Source organism: Eucyclogobius newberryi, unplaced genomic scaffold, assembly GCF_026437365.1.
Source record: "Eucyclogobius newberryi isolate DKJ021-1_F unplaced genomic scaffold, fEucNew1.0.hap1 SCAF_14, whole genome shotgun sequence".
Taxonomy (NCBI): Eukaryota; Metazoa; Chordata; class Actinopteri; order Gobiiformes; family Gobiidae; genus Eucyclogobius; species Eucyclogobius newberryi.
The window spans coordinates 26083905-26110100 of NW_027315768.1; the positions used below are offsets into that span (position 1 = coordinate 26083905).

At 41.2% G+C, this 26196-nt stretch overlaps 1 protein-coding gene across 1 annotated transcript in view; it reads right to left on the minus strand.

The window, feature by feature from the left end:
- Positions 1 to 26196, minus strand: part of asic4a (acid-sensing (proton-gated) ion channel family member 4a) — a 192411-nt gene that overhangs the window by 24578 nt on the left and 141637 nt on the right. The window contains exons 2-4 of the mRNA XM_072445153.1: positions 12003 to 12147; positions 9847 to 9974; positions 8935 to 9088 (exon numbers count right to left, since the gene is read on the minus strand). Of these exons, the coding sequence (XP_072301254.1) occupies positions 8935 to 9088; positions 9847 to 9974; positions 12003 to 12147 (427 nt within the window). The remainder of the gene's footprint in view (positions 1 to 8934; positions 9089 to 9846; positions 9975 to 12002; positions 12148 to 26196) is intronic.

Genomic DNA, 26196 nt, shown 5'->3' on the forward strand with positions numbered 1-26196 from the left:
GGAAGTCTGGAAGTCCCTGCTCAGACTGCTGCCCCCGCGACCCGGCCCCGGATAAAGCGGCAAAAGATGGATGGATGGATGGAAATTGATAATCTTAACACAATAATAGCTATAGATAAATTGATATAGATGGATAGTTTTCCCAAATCGTGCAGTGAGTTTCATGTGTAGTGTTCAAAAAAGCGTATGAATGAACTTGAATGAGACAAATACAGCTACAGCTAAAGTACAGCGCTGTCCAAAGTACCCGGCTCCCGTCCGCATTGATACAGCGCAGTCACATTCAAGGACTTAAACGTTTTTCAATTCAAAGCCGGGATGAAGGTCCCGCCGCACCTTGAACTAACCGCTGCCACGCCTTTCTGGAGGATTTTTCAGGGGCACTTCATTTGCAACTTTAAAATCTATTCACTATTGACACGTGCTGGGCCCACTGTGTCGAGCGCGACGCCACCTGAGCAGAGGAGAGAGCTGAAGCAGACGGACTGGAAAATGTTTTATCAGAAGATGTAAGTTATAAAAGTAAGACAGAAGTCATTATTATACAGCAATATCTGAAGTTAAACATCAGAGCAAAGACCAAGGCTGTATATTTAGTCGTCTGCGAAATCCAATCAATCTGAAGCGATTACATTATGAATATATGGTCTGAGTGGCAGTATAAAAGTTCATAAGACAGGTTAGATTATATATTTCACACCATCATATTCAAGATTTTACAAAGAAATTTGGCCAATTTCCCAGAGTTTTACCGTTTTGGAGACGTTTATAATTTGACTTATAATTTGACTCGTTCCACAGCTGTTACCTAGCAACCACAATGCAAACATATAAATTACGCAATTACTGATTTGTCAGGAAATGTGTTAGAAGAGTGAAAGAGGTGCGTTTCCTTTTGTATCAATACCTTAGTCATGTTAATAAGAAACACATTTCCTCTGAAGCTGAATGATAGGTCGTCATAGTGAGAGGCGTGTGTGGGAAATAATTGGCTTCACTTTAATCACATTGTCACGCCTTTAATGTGGAACATTTATCTATTTATTCATTTGTTTCAGCAATGTTGGTGTAAAAAGATGTTCTGATAAAAGACTGTGATATCGTTGTCCTGTCGCTGATACTGTCCTTGTGTGAGGTGTGAAGACGATGCATCACGTTTACACTTTTCACTGCTTAAAGGCGCAATGGACGATTTTTCGGCGATCTGAGAACTCAGGTGGAAGTGCACATGCCACTCCCCCGTGCACATGCCACTCCCCCGTGCACATGCCACTCCCCCGTGCACATGCCACTCCCGCGTGCACATGCCACTCCCCCTTGCACATGCCACTCCCGCGTGCACATGCCACTCCCCCGTGCACATGCCACTCCCCCGTGCACATGCCACTCCCGCATGCACATGCCACTCCCCCGTGCACATGCCACTCCCCCGTACACATGCCACTCCCCCGTGCACATGCCACTCCCCCGTGCACATGCCACTCCCCCGTGCACATGCCACTCCCCCGTGCACATGCCACTCCCGCGTGCACATGCCACTCCCCCTTGCACATGCCACTCCCGCGTGCACATGCCACTCCCCCGTGCACATGCCACTCCCCCGTGCACATGCCACTCCCGCGTGCACATGCCACTCCCCCGTGCACATGCTACTCCCCCGTACACATGCCACTCCCCCGTGCACATGCCACTCCCCCGTGCACATGCCACTCCAGCGTGCACATGCCACTCCCCCGTGCACATGCTACTCCCGCGTGCACATGCCACTCCCCCGTGCACATGCCACTCCCCCGTGCACATGCCACTCCCCCGTGCACATGCCACTCCCCCGTGCACATGCCACTCCCCCGTGCACATGCCACTCCCCCGTGCACATGCCACTCCCCCGTGCACATGCCACTCCCCCGTGCACATGCCACTCCCCCGTACACATGCCACTCCCCCGTGCACATGCCACTCCCCCGTGCACATGCCACTCCAGCGTGCACATGCCACTCCCCCGTGTGGACTGATACAACACACACGTGCGTTTGTTTATCAGCGCAACGGAGCGCATCACATCTCTCGTCTCCCGTAGATTTCAGTCTATTACTGAGTCAGCTTGAACAGTCTTTCTCCGTCTTCATTTTGCCCCGTACACTGAGGGAACTATATTATGATAGATCAATGCGCTTAAACACGCGGAAATGTGGGACGATCCGCACGAGGCTGCAGGTGAGCGGTAGGTGCGTTTTATGATTGATAAGTGGCAGGACTAATCGACCGTCCACGCCACGAGGAAATAAGACTCAAATTTATGCCAAAAAAATCGTCCATTCAACCTTGTATTAACTTGTAATTTCATACAAAAAAATGTGAATGATTTAAAATGGTTAAATTTCAGAACATGTTTGGAGGGCAGTTACATCGATAAATATTTAGTTTTGTTTTGCTGCGCCTGTTCATCCAAAAGCAGTAAGAGTGAATGCAACAAGGCCTGCACCAAGAAGCTGGATATGTGTGGATGAGGTGCTACAAAGATGCTTCATTTTCCATCACTATGGCAACAGGCCTTGAACTATAACCTGCTCCAAACCATGTTAAAGTCTATGTGACTCCAGCTTTTCATAGCAGGAAATAGTTTGGTGAAATAACACCTGTGGCAAATATTTATCGTAGTTTTTCTTCCGCTAAGTTACGGTCTGTGAAGAAATGTTTATAAAATACAAGTTTAAAATGACAGGAAGTAAAGCTGAATCCCTCTGTGATGTCATCAATTTGCGACGTGCCGTTGAAAACACAGACAATTTACACTAAACTGATACACTTTTCTGACACTTTAAACAAACATTCAACTAAATAAAAGTGCTGTATGCTATTATTGTTTGTCAAATCATAACTAACGTCTAATGCATGGATTTCTGCTCTTGTTGACAGTACTGTTGCTTGGTAACAGTTGTGGAATTACCTTTACCTGTGTCATATTTGCTGCCCATGTCCAACCAGGAAGTACAATTATAAACTTGAAATTTGAAAATGATCAAACTGGGAACAAACAAGCAAAATGTTCGGTAAAAGCTGAAATATAATTGTGTTCGCTACGTTTTCGTGAAAGTCTAACCTGTCATATAGACCAATCAGAGACGAGCATCCAACCGAATGACCTGAACTGAACTCTTCTACATCAGTGCGCATTCTTAATAAAGAAGACGAATGATGTTATGGGCTACACTTAGATTATGCAGGTGAGTTCGTGATGGAGTATTCCCTTTAATCACACTGTCATACATTAAATACACTCTTAAAATATGTACAGAATGAAACAGTCAAATGTAAGCTATCTGCTCACATTTGTCCGTGTCTTTCCGCGCAGCTTGGCACAAACATCGGCGCCGTTCATTCAGTTAATGGCGCTGTATCGTTCGTCTTTCATTACTTAAACACATCTGTTTTCCCGATTAATGATATTCACTTTCGCCGCGGTGTAACTCTCGCGGCGGTATATTTGTGATCTCTTATTTATTATTTGATTGACATTGCTTCGAGGTTTCATTCAGAAGTGGTACAGGCCGCGTTGACTGATGATGTGACGTGAGTAACCCGCGCGGCTCGACAGGATTACAGACGAATTTGCTTCATCTTTTAGACGTGATTTGCATGTCGTTTGTTGCTCCATTTAGGGACGTTGTTTATTGATTCGTCTCATCGATTGTGCTTAATAAGGCGGCAAATGTCAGTGACCGGGCAGTGACAAACCAACAGCGTTGCAAACGATGATTCGACAAACTTTAAACGGCAATGTGTGGCTTCAAAAGTGATTCCTTTATTTGTTTGGATTGGTCCTGCTTTTGGGGTTTGAGTGGATGTTAGTCCTACTTTGACCTGGGTAAATCCTAGTTTAGACCTGGTTTACTTCAGGGTCAAATCTCGGTATAAAACAGGTTGGTTCTTGTTTGGACCTAGTCGTGGTTTAGACCTGGTTTAGTCCTGAATAAATCCTGGTTTAACCTTGGTCAGTCATAGTTGTTTTGATTCCCAAATTCAATTCAGAGTTTTAACCAATTGTAGCTTTGTCCTTGTTTATTCCTGATTTCTGTCCTGATTAGACTGATTTAGTCCTAGTTTCTATCTGCTTTTTTTCCTGGTTAAGTTAAGTTCTGCTTTAGTCCTCTGCCCTGGTCCCGGTTTAGTGCTTGTTTAGCCCTGGTTTCTTTCTTCGTTAGTCCTGGATTCTTTCTGATTATGTCCTGGTTTGATTTCTGGTTCAGTTCTGGTTCAGTTCTAGATTACTGTAGGTTTATTTCTGTTTATGTCTGGTTTATTCTTGCTCCAGTCCTGGTTTGAATCTGGACCTCAGACTTTGCTCGTCAGAAGTATCTATCTCCCTTGTTGGTGTGTGACTGTGTGGACCGGGAGGTGACTGTGTGTGGACCGGGAGGTGACTGCGTGGACCGGGAGGTGACTGTGTGTGGACCGGGAGGTGACTGCGTGGACCGGGAGGTGACTGTGTGTGGACCGGGAGGTGACTGTGTGGACCGGGATGTGACTGTGTTGACCGGGAGGTGACTGTGTGGACCGGGAGGTGACTGCGTGGACCGGGAGGTGACTGCGTGGACCGGGAGGTGACTGCGTGGACCGGGAGGTGACTGTGTGTGGACCGGGAGGTGACTGTGTGGACCGGGATGTGACTGTGTTGACCGGGAGGTGACTGTGTGGACCGGGAGGTAACTGTGTGGACCGGGAAGTGACTGTGTGGACCGGGAGGTGACTGTGTGGACCGGGAGGTGACTGTGTGGACCGGGAGGTGACTGTGTGTGGACCGGGAGGTGACTGTGTGGACCGGGATGTGACTGTGTTGACCGGGAGGTGACTGTGTGGACCGGGAGGTGACTGTGTGGACCGGGAGGTGACTGTGTGGACCGGGAGGTGACTGTGTGGACCGGGATGTGACTGTGTTGACCGGGAGGTGACTGTGTGGACCGGGAGGTGACTGTGTGGACCGGGAGGTGACTGTGTGGACCGGGAAGTGACTGTGTGGACCGGGAGGTGACTGTGTGGACCGGGAGGTGACTGTGTGGACCGGGAGGTGACTGTGTGGACCGGGAGGTGACTGTGTGGACCGGGAGATGGCGTGCGGTCGAGAGTCTAGACTCGTCTGAATGTCTCTGACAGACTCATTTCACACAGAGGAGAGCGCTGAAGGAGGGACAAGTGAAATGAACTTACTTTCACCTGACGGATATTTGTCTCAATGTCCTTCAAACTGGACCTTCTCTGTTATTCTGAATGGCCTTGTCTAAAAGAGAAATATGAATTTTATTTCTATTAAGCAACAAGCCAATTTAGAGAGTTGAGAAGAGGCTTTTGATCTACTCTTTGCAGCATTCCTTTCAAAGACATTCTGCTTTCAAATATTTATTGAACGCATTATTTCATTCTTTCTGGGGTAAAATTCGATCACCTTTAGTTTAACTGCTTTCACCTGATCGGACATTAAGCCGCTACTTTTCCCCCACACTTTGAACCCTGCGGCCCATACAACGGTGCGTCTAATTTACTGGTCACTCTACAGGTGACACGTCGTGTTCTCTGTATTTTAAGCTTCAAAACGATGTGTGTTTAATTACAATCATTATTTATATTCATGAATTCATGAATGAGTCTAATGAGGAAGTGAATCTAGATACGACAAAAGGCAAAGACACACGTAGAACGTGGACATGTGATATACGGCGGTCTGCAGTTTAGAACCTGCCGCATTGAAATGAGACTTTCTTGGCCCCTGCATTACTCCTCTGGACCATATGTTGGCTAAGCACAAGCTTAGCACAAGCACAAGCTTAGCCAACATATGGAGCAGATGAGCCAGATGTGAAGACACAGACACAGAGTAATCATGGACAGAAGGACAGAAGGGACAGCTGTGATGTGTTTTCTGTTTCCATCCATCCATTTTCTACCGCTTGTTCCCTTTCGGGGTCGCGGGTGACTGGAGCCTATCCCAGTGACTTCGGGTGTTTTCTGTTTGTTAAACTTAAAAATGCTGTGTGTTTTATTACACTCCAACTCAATAATCTAATTAGGTCGGCTAGGCCGCGGGTGCAGACCCCCGGTTCAAAAGAAAACCGGCGTACATATATTACATTTATAAATAAGTTACACATTTTATTTATTTAATTTACAAATAACTCATGAATGACTCATGAAATGATTCAAACTAATAACCATTCCACCTCATTCCATTTTTTGTTTTTTGCATTATTCTGACCAACTGTAAATTGTGTATATAATTAGACAAAGTCTATTTTTTTTTAATATATATTTTGCTACTATTATTATTAATTGTTGTGTTCCAAGTTCCTACTTTGTGAATTCGGTTCACTGACAATTGGTTCTAACTATGGTTTCGGTGGGTTCAGGTGATTTTTCAGCTTGTTTTGTTGGTAGTTTTAGTCAAATTGTTCAAAAATAACCCTCATCTTTTGAATAATTTCTCATCTCAAAACTATCCTGTCTAGCAAAACTCTTAGTAACCAGGTGCATGCTTTCTTAATCTAATATTATATTTTAAACAGCTACCTCTTTGGCTTTAGACCAGGGCATTGTACTATCACTATCAATGTGCTGCTGTTTTTGTTGATTTGTGAAAGGCCTTTGATTCTGTAGATCATTGTATTCTCTTGGATTGTCTGGATGCTATTGGGTTTGATTGATGCTCAAATGCTCAAAACGTTTTAAGATTGCCTCACAAATAGAGCTCAAGCTGTTTCTGATGATGGCTTTCAATCTGAATTATCTTCACAATCTAAATTCTGGACTTTGGTGATATAATATTCTCTTATAAACATTATTCAGCAAGTCTTAAAACCTCTGAACTCAGTTTATCATTCAGCTTTAAGGTTCTTTACAGGATAATGATACAGAACTCACCACTGCCATTATAGGCCTAAGTAGAATAGCAATCATTGGATGCAAGAAGAGAACAGCACTGCATTTAGTTTGTTTACAAGGCTCTTGATTGTAGTATTTGGCATGTATGCTGAACATCAGATTGGGAATTTATCGATTACGAGCTCAGGACATTTATATTTTACTGTCACATCACATCAAGACAGAATTGGGAAAAAGACTTTTGGCTACTTTGCTCCATATCTATGGAACAAAGCACTGCCCTTTTTTAATTGAATAATCTTATGCCATTTTATGAATTTAGGACACTTGTTGGGGATCACCCACAGAGACAGTGCTCATGTTTTGCATGATTTTATTACAATTTGATGTGTGATGATGTGATATTTTATTGAACCTGTGTGTTTTATTAATGGTTTTATTTTTATATTCTGTACTTGTTTTATGTGTATTTTGTCAACACAGGGTGCCCATGAAAAAGAGAACTTCTCTTATTGAGGTCTTCCCTGTACATATACATATAAAAACAAATCAAACACAATTAGTTTCTTCTTAATTTGTTTCAGAGCATCTTAATAATCCACGTTAAGCGCCAGATGCACGTACAAACATGTTGCACAGTTATAGTCTATAGAATTTGTCCATAACTTACTAAAGCAGAAGAAGTGAAATGAAAGAGAATTCCACATACAGAAACCCACACCAGCATCAAAAGTGTTCCCTCTTTTGTCAGCACCAGCGTGTTTATCAGGAGAGGTGACAGATGACACTTTGTCCCACACTTTGGCCCTCTCCAGCGCTGGGCTCGGATTGAACGTCGCTCCTCTCGACCTTGGTGCTTCATATCTGAGTGCGCTGCTCTAATGCCGCGCTGGATAATCTGTGTCCAGTGGCTCTCAAAGACCTCAATCAGCTCAGCACTTTCATCTTTTCTGCCCATTTCAGACTTTACTGCTGCGTGACTATTAATAACACAGGCTATTTATATTAATGAGCGTGATTTAGGGGGTTTGTTGTTTTTGACAATGGGCCACAGCTGTGATTCCACGATGGGGAAATTCATGTTTAAAAACTGCTTGAAGGGGTCACATGTCAGTTCCAAGCCGCAATTAATTGAAGCTGGTGGAAGGGCATCTGATGTAAACACAGAAGACTATACAAATCACACAATAGGTGGCAGGGAAAGGTAAAGTTAAAACAAGAATCAACAACATGGATTAGGGAGTTTGCACTTTCAGTAGAGATTAAATATGAAAAGATATTCAATCCTTTAATGACAAACAACACTTCTATAAGATTGAATAAGGCACTAAACGTTGTATTTTTACAGTTTACTGTCAATTTCCCGATTGCAGGAAAAACTCAACACGACAGTTAAATGTAACAATATAACGTTGGCAAAAAGTAAAAATGGGAAGATGTTTCCCAAAATAAATAACAATTAGTTTTGAGGAGGATAATTACTACAGTAAATCAACTTTTCATTCAATAGATAATCGCTGGAGCGGTTTGTGTACATTTTATTTGCAATTGTGGGGAGGTTTTTACATGTTTGGTTCTAGAGGGTTTAAGAAGTAACTTTTATGGGTAATTATTAGATGTAGTTCATGCTTTTTAATGATTGTGTATTTTCAAATGTGTTTATTGGGATTATCCTGCTTTAATGTTTCTCTGCAGCAATGTATCGTGCTCTAATCATTGTTACTGTGACAAGCCTAACAACAGCCAATCTTACTGCTTAGCTCTATTAGAAGCACAGGGATTTTATTACTGGAGACAAAATCCAGACTTTCCGAACTTAATTGAACTTTATTTACCCAGGAAAATCCCACAGAGAGTTCAGAGTTTAACACAAGTAGGAACCCTGACTTACCACCTGAGTGCCACATGAACAGCATCATTTGTACAACAGCTATCGATTATCCAACCAAACCAAAAAACACAAAAACTACCTCTTCTCACTGTTATTCCACGTTAAAGCCTCCTATTGTGTTCTAAAGCTCCGGATCTCCTGGTGCTTCTTGTTAAATGAGCTCAGAGTCTTACCGGGCATGTGCACCATGCGGCATTTGCAGACGCGGATGACCTCGTTGGTCTCACACAGCAGGCGGCAGGCGCTGATGCTGTACGTGTCGTATCCAGGGATCTTCTCTTTGCTGCTGGAGCGGCAGTTTCCCCAGGGCTGAGGCAGGTAGGTCAGCTAAAACCAAACAGAGATTTATGAGACCTGAAGGTAAGTGAGAGCAAAGGTTCACACGATGTGCTGCGGGGGAAATTGTGCTAAAGAGTGTATAAGGAGTTTAGTTTATTGGACATTATGATTGGTCCTGGATGTAGTTAAAGGAGTTTTTTACTTGAAGCTCATGCTCTTTTTATAGTGCTGATCAGGGCTGTGCCATTAATCACATTTTAATCGAGATTCAGTCAACAATATAATTTTTTTAACTTAATAATCTATAGGTCTGCAGCCAATCCTCAAACGCATGCGGTTTGGAGAAAAGTTTATATTTTGAAGAAAGAAATGTTACCTATTTTTAGTTTCACATGGCAATTTTTAAAACATATCTTGTTTTTGTTCAAGAAATAATTACTGAAAGCCAATTCATTTCTTTTTGCTTTATTATTCTTGGTTAAGTACAGAACAATATCTCATTGAGTCCTGGTTCAGATCTGATTTGGCTCCTTTATTTGTTTATTCCTGGTTTATTCCATCTGTTTTTCTCCTAATACCGTTAAAATTGTTATAATTAATTACGACTGGTTATGCATTGGTTTAGTCCTGTTATTCATTAATGCTGAGGCCATGATTACACCTGCTTAAAACCTCATTTCAGTTCCAACACACACTTTTCGGAGGTTGTGCTTGGTGTGAAAACTTTGAGAACCATTGCACACTCCATAAGATTTCTATTGTTAGAACTGAGCATTGTCCAGAGTAATGGATGAGGGAGGTCTTACCCGCTGCTCCTGACAGGACACAAAGGTCTGGAATCCCGGGGAGACTCCGAAGCCGAGCTGGTGGATGTTCGGGGGCTCATCCTGACTGTGGATCTGCACACGGATCCCGGCCTCCAGAGAAGTCTCATCTGCAGCAGCAAACACAGGGGTTACCCAGGCCGACGCGCAGGGACTCACTGACGGGCAGCTTGGACTGGGCTTCGCGTTAACTGCTAACCATGTGTCTGTCGGGAATCAAGCCAGTGGGGATTTGCCAGAGAACGTGGAACACTGGTGGAACATCATTTCAAAGATAATTTGTTTTTATGTGTAAATATATAAAGGGGACACAGTGGTTGGGATCAGAATTACTTTTATTCATCGTTCAAGGGCATTTCTTTTAGATTGTAGAGTGATTGTCTTAAAGCTGGGGTACCCGGCTTGTGTTTTGACTGGGGAACATTTTGTGTTTCCCCCATAAAGTATATTGAAAAAGCAGCACTTTCTGCCACAACTCCGAAAAGTAAGTAGCACTAATTGACTGCGCCATTAGCGGCTCGCTCGTTTCACTTGAGCACCGTCTGAAAAAGGTTGTTATAAAGCCCAAAAATGAATACATGTGATGTGAATAATAATGAAGTGCCAAAGGGTGTGAGAGCCAGGAACTTGGTACATAGTAGATTTAAACACATACTTCTATTATTTTGCATTTGGGTAACGGGTAAGGCGGCTGGATTAATTGATTAAGCATGATTAATATGAGAATGAGGTAGAACATCCAGTATAGTCGCCTCATTTTATCCAAAGTCTATTAAATTAGTCTATTTTCAAATTTGGTCCAAATGTAATTTTCTCCATGTTTCGAAATGCCAATTATGGTAATTATTTCAGTCCAGTTCTTGATTGTCGGTTCAGCCTGTGATTTCTTTGTGATGACCTTTTTCACTGCGGCCAGAAGTACCTGTATGTATGTTCCGTTTATTGTGTGCATTGAAGGCCTCGCCCCAGATACAATGTTCTGGAATCGGGTGAGGAATATTCTGGAATTATTTTTTATCTCAGGCCAATATTTCTGAGCAACAGTCTCCAAACACATGGAAATGGTGAGCCTCCCGCCCACCACAGTTTCTCCAGCAGTTGCCGTTTCCTTTGACATGGTGTTATGAAAAAGCACGTCACATTTTTCCAACATAATTCACTCCAAACATGGGATTAGTCGTCCTCCTAATGTACATATATTTTCCCATTCTTCGTCCGTCAAAACAAAATTACTCTCACTTTCCCATTTATTTTCAAAACATATAGTGCCTCTCTAGATAATTGATGTGTTTATACAATTTATAACGTTTTGAATGTGCATACCTCCTGCTCAGTGGTTAAGACACAGCACACATATGCCCCCTCTCTCTCATTCCCCATTTCACCCTGTTCCCTCCAGTCTAATAAAGCCTACGTGCAACAAAATCTAAAAAACGTCAGTTAGAGGATTATAATGGACATTGCTTTGTTTAATTTCTTGGTTATAATAAAAAGTCCTGTTTATCCGAGCCTAAAGCTTCAGACATCTCTCTTATTGCAGATTGGAAGCCCTGTCAGTCAGATCCAGCTGGGACGTTATGTACTGTATACTACCCCCAACCAAATATGAGGCATGAATAATAATGTAAAGAGAAAAGCTCTGCATAAAACCAATGCATTACTCTTACATTGAGCATCAGTTGTACATGTGTGTGCGCATCAGGAAAGTGGTCATCAAATCTGATTACTTCAAAAAAAATAAGATTACGTTTTTGTTGCATTTGTCACGGTCTGACAGCTTGGTCTTGATTTTGACATGAACCATTTTTCAGTCAAAAAAAATCAGTCATTATTGAAATCCAGACTCCCAATTGTACGGGTGTTTAGAGAAAACTAGAACTCCTTAAAAAAAACCTGGGAATCAAACCCAACACCTTCTTGCTTTCAGGCAGCATTGAGTGACAGTTTGGTCTTTCTCTTTGACATGTACAATATAATAAGATGCCAGTGAATATCAGATGCCGGAGGTTTGGCTTTTCCCCATGTACAAATCATATTTCCAGAAGGGTAATGCAAAAACATAACAGGTTGAATTTCTATTTTGAGCAATATTGAAAGCGCATGACAGGACAACATTGAACAAATATGTTACGGCTTACTCGTCTCCCTCCAGATGGGCAGATACTCGTCCTGCTGTATATCCAACATGATTTCCAGCCCGTTCCCCATTCCGCCTTGCTTGGTCTTCCTCAGCGCCGTCTTGTTGCCATTAAATGTGTAGCACTTTCCATATCTGGTGTACACCTGGGGAAGAAGACAGCGCAGATTCATATCAGGGCCACAGCCATAAAAAACATGATATCTCCACGGTCACACACACATGCGACCGGTGACAAGCAAGCGAAATGAAAACACGGATAGAAAGTGGCGAATAAATAAACAAGCTGAGAAAGTGGAGGTACATAATATTACCCACGAGCCCCTGGGTGTAGCGCGCTAGCCTCCGTGTCCCCGGTGCACTTTGATAAGCAGCGACTGGATGCACGCCTCGGTGATGAAGCCACGCAGAACAACGAAAACTCTACAATGGCCGCTTTTTCTACTTGCAAAAGAAAACAAAAGGCCATAATAAAGGATCTTAGCTGAATAAATGAACACTCAAGTGTCTCAAAATGGCCTGACTCTGTAGGGAGCATATGCAGGGTTTTTCAGCAAAATAAGATGAATAAATACGCAGCAAATCTGTTTGTTCAGTGGTAGAGGTGATTTGTATGCGTGGATTCACATAAACACTACCCAAAACCCACAAAAAGATCTAATCATCGTTGACTTCAGCCTCTTTTTGACAAATGTGGTATTATTAGGTCATCACACTAAGATTCAGAATGTTGTTTTTCAGAAGGACCTCGATTCAAGTTGTTTATTGGCAGGAGAAACCAGGGCACCCAGAGAAAACCTGGGACTCAAACCCAACAGGGAAAGTGCTGAATATAATGCCACTGATTCATTCATTCATGGCTTATCCATACACACATATCTAAGACAAATGTCCCTTTTCTGGTGGAAAGTCTGCCACTCGCTTGTCTTCGTGCTATTGCCTCGGCTCAGAATGTTTCACAGTAGTTTCAAACGTGTTAATCTCCACGGACAGTTTTCTTTTCATCAGTAAAAACACCTGAACTTTAATGAATGCAAGGGATGATAACTGACTGTGGGACATCCAACAGAAACGTTACACAGTCCACTTTCTATTTAATCTCACAAGTCAAAAATAAAATCTTTCCCCTTATCATTTAGTGAAGGGAAAATACAGTGAACAGAAGTCAGAACTCACAAACCAGGAACAGGAGCTTCGATGATATAATGCAATATAAGGCAAAGAATAATGATATAAACTACGTTAAAAAGGCATGCAATAAAAGAGGTTTCGATAAATGGTTGACACACAAAGATGCAAATAAATTAAGCCTAGGTGAAATAAACGACTGATTTGCTCTTCTAACATTATATATTTCTTGTCGTTTGTGACAGTGGAATGAGATCTATTGTGGCTCCTCTTATGTCGACTCTCTTATCTAAATACATATCACACCCTTCGAGAAGAAACTGCAGGAAGAGAAGACCGCACCGCCCCGGTAATTGGCCTAAACTCCAAAATATTTGCAGTTGTAATAGAAGGGAAGAGTCTCATGGAAGCAACATTTGAACGCTGCATAAACATGTACGACACACGCCCAGATCAGAGTTTACGGGCGGCGTAAAACACAGCTGTAGGCACCGCAGCGTAAACAGCGCTCGTCTCCGCGGTGATCCCTGTTGTGGATACAGTGGCGTTGTCCATAAGGGACTTTTGATTTGGCCGGATCCCTCCCTGCGGTCGCTAAAGGAGGACTCGCTGCACTGTGTTTAAACATCACGGCGCTCAGAGGTGGATCACAGTCAGAAAGGGATGTTTTTGTCGTTTCGTCTTTGCTAAAGTGAAAGGGGCACTCCCTGCTCAACGCGTCTTTGGCAGCTGGATAAATTATGGCTAACAAACAGCAATTTTTAAGTGTTTAAATGTAGTACGTGTGGTTTGAAAAGAAACACAGAAAGAGTTGTTTTCAGGACATGCATAGGCCTGTTAAAGGTGGGTAATGTATTGAAATGTAATATAGTGAATTGAGTGTATATTGTCCATCCATCCATTTTCTTCCGCTTTATCCGGGGCCGGGTCGCGGGGGCAGCAGTCTAAGCAGGGACTCCCAGACTTCCTACTCCCCAGACACTTCCTCCAACTCCTCCGGGGGGATCATCCAGACATAGTCCCTCCAGCGTGTATATTGTGTATGGTAAAAAGAAATGATAAAAAGAGCTGATAAAAAAGGTGCATTGCAAACTTTCAAATAAGGGTATAAGGTGATTGCTTTCTTTTGTTTGAAGACATGGTTTAACACATTTCCGTTGGCTTGATGAGATCGTTTCACAATCGAAGGATTTTACATTTATAAGCCGACAAATAGGAATCTACATTTACCACTGCGTTTGCTCTTTAACGATTAACATTTTTTGCCTACTCTCATCATCTGGGGCTCTCCTGAAATAATTAGGCAACCCGACTCCCCAAACTCCCCAAACTCCCCAGTCTGAGACCAACCGCTGCCACTCTGCGCCCGCCGATCACCACCGACCGCTCACACATCACTTTCATCGACAAGATGGGTGGAGTGTGTTGCCACGGACACACAGACGGTCTCCACACGGGATAGAACCACTGACCTTTAGCTGCAACACTGATCTCCTACTTTGAGCTTCTGGAAGTACATTTTAAATTCATTATTCTCATAGATAGATAGGAAATAAATAAATAATTGAAAGTTTGAAAGCTTCCTCAGCTAATCAGCGATGTAAAGAGCTAATGAGCATAAGACCTAATTTTATAAACCACAAACCATACCTAATTCTTAAGACTTTCAGCTGACTTTTGAGTCTTAAATGTGTGTTGTTTTGAAAACAACGGCATCATCGGGATTAGTATAATACATAGATAGTTAGCCTCCGTTGTGTCTTCAAATTTTGAATTTTCTGAAAAATCTATGGGGAAAATGAAAGGAAAATGTACTTTGACTGTTGAGTTCCATTTAAAATGCTCAAAGACATGTTAATATTGTACCATTCAGCTCAATTCTAAAGCCTGCTCTGTTTCCGATGAGGTACAAAAGGTTAATATATGTACTTTCCCCCTCTGCTTATTTCTGTATGCTGTATTAGTGTCTGGTGATTAGAAAATGGGTGTCAGCGAGGAGGTGAAGAGGCCAATGGAAAACTCCACTGATGTCCAGGTGTGACTTGTGAGTGACACGCCTTTTCGGGTGAAATTGTTAAATCTCTATTTGGGGCCGTGAGGAGCCGAGTCACTGGGACGACACTTATCACCGATCAATCACAGGCGCTGACACTGAAACCTGCGCAGGGCTCGCTTTATCTGACAAGACTGACAACAGAAGAGGAAGAAGGGAGGATTCTACACCGCAAGAACGGGACTAAACCAGGTCTAAAGCTGAGCGGGACAATTTCAAGTCTTGAGTCGGACTGAGCCAGGACTTGACCAGGATCATGTTCTCTGTTTTGTATCGTGGTATGTCCAGCTATGTACAATCTAACTTAATAAATCACTTAATTTTAAACACAAAATAGGTCTAATTGACTAATATGATTCCTTTGCAGTGGTCATACAGTTGCTTAAAGGAGGCAAGTTATGCAAAATCAACTTTAATGAGCGTTTAACCTTGTTACAACTGTGTTTCCTCATCATTAGTTTCCTCAGAATTGTATTTTCGAGTAATCCTGTTTTGTGGATTACTCAGTTGTACATCCCTGCGCTTAGCTGTGATCACTGGGAAAATGAGGACTCTGTGACATACATGTAATTTCTGGAACGTCCCGCGTAGCCTCTTCCAAAAATAAAAAGTGTTGAGGACAATCTGCTGCTTGTTACGATGACATGTCACATGAAGAGGCGGAGCTTATCAGTTCTGCAGTTAGGTACGGGAGGTCAATGGCTCTGTTTCTATTACTGAGCCGTTTTAGATGCTATAGATCAAAAAGTAGCTGAAAGAAGCCCAATGTTTCACTGGTTCACTACAGTTTTGTATTAGCAAATAAGAAGATTCATGACATAATCAGGATCATATTATGAAACGTTGCTTCCTCTGTGTTTCCTTGATCAGTTAACTCGCAGTGTAGTACATATGTTATCTTTTTAGTATTCCACTTCCCATGCCTATGGTCGTAATAAAATTGTCTATTTTGTTGTAATTTTGTGTTGTTTTCTTTCCTTTTTTTCAATTGTTAAATGTAATTTGAAATTGGACACTATAAACAATATGCTTTTGTTTCTTTCTTTGTATTTTCAGATTGAGTTATTGCAGAGTTCATGTAGATGTGTTCCTCTAAAGTCAAAATGGTCTTCTCTGCTTCAAAGCTGCATTACCTGATTCTCAAACTGTGAAAGACGTTTGTATTTAAATCCATCAAACCCTTTGGCACATCATTAATATTCACACCCATAAATCTTTGGGTGCGTGCACAGCTTTACAGCAGCTAATTTCAGACATGTCGGTGAAACAGGGGCGGACTGTCAAATAGCAGTCAATCCTGTTTGCCGGTGCTTCCGGGTTTGCAATAGATAAATTACTTAATGTGATAAAATGTGAATATATGATTATATTTCTGTGATGTATTTTATCTGCATAATAGTGATATTTTATCTGCATCATTAGTCTAAGAGAAGAACGGGTGTTTGACAAACTGCATTTGTGAAGGGGTCGTAAAGATGGGCCAAAGGATGTTTACCCTAGGGGGGGTGACAGCCCAGAGGAGTTTGGGTACTGTTTACCCAAGGCTTGATCTCTAGGAAAAATACCAGCTGTAAAACAAGTGCCTTGATGTGAGGTTGACCAATGAGAAATGTGACCCGCCTATTCCAGAATATCTAACAAAACCAACCAGCATGGGGAAAAACGGGGTGAGACGCAGGAGGATCACGCAGGCTGCTTACCACAGCTTGCGTGATCAGTCCCCGCGTTTTCTCCCATGCATGCCACACAAATGTCTGATGTTTCTGTGTCGTTTCATATTCTAGGTTGAATTGTGTTCTCGATGTGTTACGGAATAGCATCGGTGTATGTCTGATTCCATGACACTTAAACATTTATGCATGGAGCTGCTTTTATAACATACACCATGGGGGAAAAAGACAACATGTACTAATTAACAAGATTAAAATAGGGCAGCCTAGCTTTAAATAAAACTTTGAGCACGGTTTTGTTGCATTTCCCACCAAATTGCGTGAGTGACAGGGAACAACTGGAGCTATTCCCAAATGGAGGACTTGGCTGGGGCGCAGACAGACTGAAACAGTGCCGCGACATGGCAGCGACAAACTGAATGAAAAGCGTAATTGTGTGGCTCAACTTGTACACAACAGCTAATTATCGCAGCTCTTTATGCCGCTTTGTCTGTCTTTGTTGACATTATTTTGGAGTCTACAGTGCAATTTGACTGTTAAAATGTGGGCGGTGACGGGAATGGGGCCAAAATGTGTTTCTGTTTTGTATTGACGTATTATAAGTAACAGTTTAATCTGGAATGACATCAGTGTTGTTTAAAGCAGGAGAGAGATAGGAGGAGATACTGTCTGTAAAGGGCTAGTTTAACACACTGTTGATGAGCTAACGCAGCAAAGAGAAGGTCATTTAAACTTTGCGGCTCAAGTCAATCCTGGTCATTTAAACGGGATATCCGCTCTCATTGTGGTTTGTCTGATTAAAAGTGCATACAAATCTATTTAACTTCAAAGACTTAAAGGGTTTCATGACTTAAAGCTGTAAATGGTCAGGAAAGGTTAAATTGAAGTACTAATAAGCTCATTTTGCACAGACTTTAATGTGTTTTATATTTCAAACATTAAGAATGTCTTGACTTATTTAGACATTTTTAAATAAAAGGAATTTTCAAGCGATAAAAACACCAAACAATAGTAATAGTAAATAGGCTAGTGCGTCTAGTGCATTATTTAAATTTGTTTGTATAAATTCAAATAATTATCTATTATTGTGTAAAATGTCTGGCACAAACATAATGAAATATAAATTTGAATACGCAATTCCACATCCTCCTTCGCCTTGTGACCCCTAAGGACCTTTTAGCTCTCAGTACAGTACATCTCATAAACTAGTTTCACCTCATTTCAAGCCTAGTGATCCGATTTAGTCCTGGTTTAGTCTATTCAATATTTAAAAATGTGAAGTTCGTCTTGGTTTATCATGTATATATATATAAACACATACAATATAGAACAGAGAGCAAACAAAATAATACAATAAAATAAAAAGAGTCGGTCAAATTTCCAAATTAAGTCAGAAAACCAAGGCTAAATCAGAACTAAATGGAACCGAAAACAGAAATAGATCTAAATAGCAGAATTGTCACTCCATTATGCATCTCGCCTCCTCCTCTCCTTCATAAGAGCCTCCTTTAAGTACCTTTTATCCCACATGCAGCTCTCTGTGTAATTCATAGGTCCTTGGTGGTAAACCCTTAAACACAGGCTTTATGACCATGCCGGGACAGTCCCCTGGCACTTCCCCTTTAAATAACCTGCGTGATCATTCCACCGCCTCTCGGAGAACATCCATTTCCAGGCGGGCCGCGTGTCGCCGGATAGCACTCCCGCTCGGAGAAAAGGGGAATTTGAATTCATTTGCCGAGGGTGGTAGGGGACGCCAAAGAGAGCAGATTGGCAGAAGAAAACTATTAGACCCGATTCATGCAGGGCTAAGGTTGTACAAGAACTGTGAGTTGATTTAATGGAAGAGTTACAAGAAATGTCTGACTGTTTGCCGAATGATACGTACGCCCACTCTTGGATCAAACTGCAAAAGATGAAAGTAACTTTTAATTAACTGGTTTGGAAATTTGCATGAAGTGCGGAGTGTATTCCTTCCAGAGGCCATTTTAGGTGAAAGGACAAACCACAGATCGAGAAAACCTCAGTTATCGAGGGGATTCAGATTTTTGACGGTCGGGAGGACGTTTTTTCTGTGGCCCGTAGGCTTTATTGACAGGAAAGTGCAGGGTGAAATGGGGGATGAGAAAAGAAGGGAGGACATGCAGTAAATTGTAGGCGTCGGGAATCGAAATCACGACAGTTGCGGCCGGCGGCACTGGGAGCATACGTGCGCTGTGTCTTAACCGCTCCACCACCAGGCAACACGGGATGGCTTTAAGATTGATCAGACTAGCGTGAATGAAGCTAAATGCTACTCCAGGTGTGTTTTTGAAGAGGGAACAATGTTAGAAGAGGGTTAAAAGCTAAAAAAGTAAATATGTGTGTCCTAAAAGTTATACCGCATAACTTTTCACCTAAATATGTGTGTTATCGAGTTGTTTTTGTGAGCAATTATAAGGCTTCAGACGCGTTCTGCTGCTCCAAACGGGGTATTCCTTGTACTGTAACTTTGCCAGAGTACCCCGCTCCGTCACGTGACAATAACAACCTGCTTTACAGCACAGAATTATTTCCAATCGGAGAAATTAAAATAATAGAAAATGGGTTTGTGGGTTTGTATTAGACCCTTGGATGTTTGGATTGTCTCTAAAAAGCAAGGGAGGAAGCTGAAAGAGGTAAGTTATTCCATCTTTCCTTTTTGTCCTGTTGGTTCTTTCTTCTCATTGGATGTAGAATATTTGCAATTGAAAGGTGACTCTTATTTCATTCTGGCTGCAAAAGTGAAGCATTGATCTCCACTTATGCCTTGGGTCAAAGATGTGGTGAATCACTTCTGATATTACTGTCAACAAGCTGAACCTGAGGAGAAACTCAAGGGGCAATAACAAGAAATGTGTCCACAATGTAATAATGACTTTACTTTACAGATAATGTGGCACAGTGTACTGCATCCTTTCTACAATGAACACACATGGACAACTGTGTGCTGTGACCACGCGGCACTGAAGAGGAGAGCAGTCGGGAGAAGCCGTGAACACAGCAAGAGGTAGATCCATTTCTTAGAAGTAAGTTTTTAAATAATGCTTACAGCTAAACTTTATTTCATGTCATGACAGATTCTGCAGCTCTTACGTCAATCATTTTGAATAAAGGCTGGCTAAAATGTGTGAAAAAGTACATCACGTTTAGGTACGATATCCATGTTAGACATTATATTTTGTCTCTGATTAAACTCTTGTTTCCACCAGAGAAAATATAAAGTCCAGCTACATAATTCTGGAACTGGAGTGTGTCAGAATCAGAATCAGAGAAGGTTTTTTGCCAATGGACGAAATTCACAAACTTTGGACAATGAACAATGATAAAACAACATTTATAAAATCAAAATAGCCTTACTATGTACACAAAATGTACAGTTAAATGTACAAATGTGGTGCAGAAAGTGAACAATGCAGTAAGTGATTAAATTATAGCCGAAGTGATAGAGTTTAGAATGCTCTGAAGGAAGTCAAGGCCACAGTCACATGGCCTCCAAATGGCCATCGTTTCGAGGAGAATAGAGAGTGATGTTGGCTTTCCATGAAGAAGAAACCTTAAAGAAGATGAACCCAGGAGCCTTGAACTGTTGTGTTTATCAGGCACTACCCACAGCAGAGCTTGTGGCTCACTCACAGAAGACTAATGCATACTTTGAGGCTTTAAATCAAGTTTCAAGTGGACTAAAATATTGTGTTGTATTTGTAAGTTTATGACTTGTATATGATTGGGATGTATAATACTGGAAATTACTTTAATAATACATTTTGCAGTGACAGAGTCAAAATGGATGAAAGTAATAAGAACTAAGACTTTGGATTATTCAGAAATGTTTTATTCAGTGGAGCCTCACTTTGAAACCAGTGTCCTGTCCCATCGGGTCTGGATGTGTTACTGTTATCCTCTCTTGGACTGTCTGTACGCTGTATGTCTCTTCAGACAATGAAGAGAAGAATGAGAGCTGAAAATATTAATAACATAACATAAACACAAATAAAAATAAAAAAAACATCTTATAGGCCTACTGCAAGTACTGGATAACATCTAACTTCATAACCATTCAGAAGCTAAACTTGTCATGTATCTTGTGCAAATCGAAGACAGCTTTTGGTTTTGAATGTGATTGACCACTATCATTCATGCTCACGTAATGATATGCCATTAGGCATTTTTAGTTATTTGATTACTATTACAACAAGCCCTGACAAAAAGTACAAGAAGTGGCAAATAATGACCTACAATAAAAGCCTCTACTCGCTACTGTGACAAGACAAACTAAATATGACGAGGCTAAATAATAATGTTGAAGACAAATAACATAAAAAAATTATTATACCTGATAGTCAGCCATTGTATTTTCAGTCAGGTCGACTAAAGTATTAAAACAATGATTGAAACACACAAACTTAGCATATTTACATTTTGCTAAAGTGCAGTGGCACCGTGAACCATACGCACGTCACTTTTACACTTTGCTGTTCGTTTGTCATCTGCTTTTGACTTAATGTCAGAGAAATACATGTCCAGAGCTTGAGCTTGGTCAGGACCACAGCAGCTGGAGGATTCAAGCCATTTTCAACATCCAGTTTAGTCAAATATAAATGGATAGATTGTTGTTCAAAACAAAGGAAATTCAAACCACGTTGAAGAATATTAGTACTAAAATGAGAGCTTTATCTGATTAAGTGGAGCTTCTTGTGCTCATTTATTGTTCCCAAACTAAAGTCTATACAAGACACAATCAAATACATATTCTCTCTTTTTTCACAGACCATAACCCAGGTCTTTTGCTTCTCAAATTGTAAGAAACAGTTTATTCTGAACATATCATATGTCAAATCTACATTAATATGGGAAACAAACTGAACGTTTTAGAAAATCACATTCAAATGATGCGAAACACCATAAAAGCACTAGAATTTCAAACAAAACTATTGATTCACGATGCCCAAAAGTCACAGTTTTGTTCTGGTTTGGTTGTTGGGATCTGAGACTGCATCGCCTGCACTAAACACACTGCAAACCAACTATGGACATTCTATATTGTTTGCAAAATACTTGAATTCAGAATATGAGTCCTAGATTTAAGTTGTATTTACTTGGATCTCTTATTTGACTTTTTTCAAGACACAAGACACAATATTGTCTCTTATTTCAAGCTAAATTAAATGCGCACTATGTAACTTCTCTGGTGGAGGATCCGCTCGTCTCCATGGAGATGTCATTGCCCTGCCCGAATGTCCCACAGTATGGCATTAAGCCTATCAATCTGGCATTTATTCAACCAGGTATTTCTATTGCAAATATGTACCTTGAAAAATCTAACCTAAAACATTCAAATCTGAATTCAACTCATTTTAAGCCGTAGATGTTCCTTTTTCAGTGGACAAGCTTGAGATTTACCTGTAAAGAATTGTGCTGTCAACGTAACACAAAAAACACTTTCCTTTCTCAAATTGGCTCCACCTGTGACTGTGTGAATTAAAATAAATTACAGTACTGATGTCATGAGCAGAAGTATAATTAAGTTATGGTATTCTTTAATTTAAGTTTGAATGTAGTTTTCCACAGCAGGAGTCTTTTTAATTGGATGTAATAAAGATATAAAATACAGATCACATTTTCATCAAGTGAACGCAGTTATTCGATTATCCAAGGTTATATTAGGCTTCTATTTTAATATCCTGGGGTCGTCACGGCAATATATTCTGCTATTTTACAAACCCTTGATATGATATGATATATTTTATACAGAAAATGTATGTTATGTGGTGATGCAAAAATGTATAATCTTTGACTTTACCACAATTTATTTAGATAAAATTGAGTTGTTTTAACCAATTCCTTTGTGCAGTTGGTTAAAAAAGAAATATTATGCATTTATCTGGTATAATTGTCAACCAATATTATTCTAAACTGACCACGCTGACAGTCCCGCCCAAGTATAACTGCGGATCACAGTGAGTTTTTTTAATTTGTTACGTTTATCACTAGTTTCAGAGCAGTGGGCGTGTATATGGGGGTAGGGGGAAACGAGAATTTTCAGAGCAACGGCATCTTAAATGAAGGCGAACAAAGTGCTCAGGTAATGCTAGATCATATAAAAAATAAAAAAATAAACAGAATTCAAAATCAGATACATATGAAAATACGATTCACAATTTGTTCCAGCATTTTCACATTTCCACGCGCTTAATTTAGAGGAAATAAAAGCTGCCGTTTTAACAGAACAGAACATCCATGAAGTGTTTGGCAAATGGTTGAGTTCATATTTTATTCTGTTTAAATGTACTTGTCACGTCATAAACCCAAGGTGCTTGTCTGTAAATGTACTTTTGAATGGTATAATGAAACACACTGTAAAAGCCTTGAGTGCCAATCATGCGCCACAAATGCACTCCATTTACCACTTTCAGCCTCAACAGTCAAAGCTCCAGCTACACAGACAGACATCACGTTCATTCAGGTTGGTTTGCCCATTCTGGAGGACAAATTTGTGAGTTTGGAAATATTTAAATGACTGTGAAAAGTGAGGCTTCGTGCTCCAACGCCACAAATGTAAGTTTTGAACAAAAAAAACGGAACAATTCTATTTGACTTGATGAGTTTTCTGGTGATGTTCTGCCGTCTGTTGGACTGAGATGTAGATGGTTTGTCTGAAATGTTCCACGATATGGCATTAAACCGCTCCATCTCCATCACATGACACCAGCAGACACATTTAACAATGAAATAAAGGATTATCTTATTTTCCAGGTAAAATTTTTTTAGTTGAACCTGAAAAATGTACGTTTCTGCAAAGTATTTTGAAGAGTACTTAAATGAGAGATGGATGCGCTTAATACTTAATGTGGAACTTTTCAGGTGAAGCAATAACATCTTCTGGGACACGGAAAAGTTACAGTTCTGTCACGTGGCCGAGCGGTTTAAGCTGCTGCACATATGCCAGACTCTACGACAATTCACACTTCTCCCTGTTTCATGCTAAAGTTCTGTCCAGTAAAAATAAAGAAAGTTACAAACATAGTGCACCTTAAAATGGTAACAACAAAAGGTTCCTTAGTGAACAATTCACAATGCGTAATAAGCACTATTTATTTGTTTTATTTTGTTTTATTCTTCATAAGAGGCATTTTTTCAAACATTTATCACTTATTGGTTGTTATTACAAAACTGTTTAATAAAGCATTGTAATAATGCTCTTACAAACATTTTAACATGATTTATTAACACAAATAGGTTTTTGTGAACGGCTTTTATAACATGTATAAGGTTTTATAAGCCATCTACAAATGCTAGTGCATATTAAAGTGCTTTTTAATGGCTAAGTTTACTGAAGAACCTTATTTTAAAGCGTTTAAAGTCAACACAAATGATTTCATTGTTTTTCCAGTATAGTAAGTAAGTAAGTAAGTAAATAAGTAAGTAAGTAAGTAAATAAGTAAGTACATGTTATTTGTATAGCACCTTTCGTAGACAGAAGTCACAAAGTGCTTCACAGAAACACAGAATAAAACAATAAAAACACAAAAAAAACTTACAGTGAACAATATATACACAACAATAAACTGTCAAATCAGTCCCTAAAGCCAAATGTAATTATACAGTATATCATCAATAAAAAAAGCAAATCAAAATTGAGCGTACATAAATAAATAGGGCTATTATTAATATTTATTGATTTTAACATATTAGAAACAGATGATTAAGTATTTAGCCAAATGAATGGCATTGGTGCCCCCTTCACCCACAAAGCCCATCCTCATTGCGTCGCTCTGAATGACATCGTTGTGATGGCGATCTCAAAAGCGTTGCCACGTTAACCTCCATCACCGCGTGGGTCCCACACAAAGCATGTTCAGACCATTCAGTGCTTGTTCCTCACCGTATCCACGGCAGCCTTCATTACACAACTGAGCGCTTAAACCTCCACGGCACTTTTAATACAGCCGCTCCAGTGAATAAATACTACGCGCTCATCATCATCAGGGCCTCGCCACGGCAACAAAAGCAGAATAATGTTTTGGAACGGCAGAGACTGGCACAAAGCGTGGACGTGCCGCGTACACAGACAATGGATATTATCAGTGTTGTGTGTGAGGAAAGAGACGGCGCTTTGCTCTTTTTGTGAAAATGATGAATGAAGTCACAACATACATTTGTGCAGTGTACGCTAATCAAAGAATGGCGTTGTTATCAATGATATCAATCAATAAATTCATAAAAAGTCATGATTTCAAGCATAAAGGACACCCAACCTTACAGTAATTATGTCCTTTTCTGTGTGGGAGGTTTGACTTATTCCTCCCCTCTTTCCCCCTCTCTCTATTTCTCTCCCTCTGTCTCCTTCCTCTCAATCCTCTCTTTACTCTTCCTCCTCCACTACCACACTCTTCCCTCCCTCTTTCACCCTCTCTCCTCTCCTTCTCTCCCGCTTCATATTCACCCCCTACCTCCATTCTTCTCTAACTTCCCCCCTTCCAGTCCTCTTTCTCCATTCTTTCAACCTCATCCCCTCCACTCCTACTTTTTCCTCCCTCTCTTGCTCCCTTCAACACACTTACTCCCTCTCTCACGCTCACTGCTCCCTCTTTCTCCCTCCTTCCCCACTCCTCCACTTCTCCCCTCCTCTCTCCCTCTCCTTCCTCTCCTCTCCATCCCTCCCTTTCCGTCGGTCAGCTTTAAAAATAACCAAAGCATCCAGGTCAGAAGGGTGCACTCAGCAAACCTCTCTCTTTTCAAACGTTAGCGTAGCCAGTATTTTCTCTGCTCCGCTTTAGCACTCGCTCGCGGTGCAGCCAAGGCTCCTGGGCTAATGGAGGCAGAGAGGTGCTTCTGGAAATGGCCCGGCTCTCCAGCACAATGTGGCTACTCACAAATAGAATAGGCTCGCGAAACCTGCAAGTGTTCTTTGCCTTGAACCACAGATTTGGTGCATTTTCTCACTTATACCCAAGTAACGTGTGGAATCATTCGCACAACTATTTTCTTTTTTGTAGTTCTTTTAGTGATTCTGAAATCACAAAATGATTAAAGTGAGGAAGGCAGCAGGACCTGAGGCATCAGCCCCAGGCTCCTTAAGTCCTGCGCAGATGAACTGTGTGGAGTTGTGGAGCATGTCTTCAACATGAGCCTGAAGCTGAGGGTGGTACCACAGGTCTGGAAGACCTCCTGTCTGGTACCTGTGCCTAAGACACCGCGCCCCAAAGACCTCAACAGCTTCAGGCCAGTGGCTCTCACGTCCCACCTGATGAAGACACTGGAGCGGCTGGTCCTGGACCACCTCCGCTCCACCGTGAGCTCAGCCATGGACCCGCTGCAGTTTG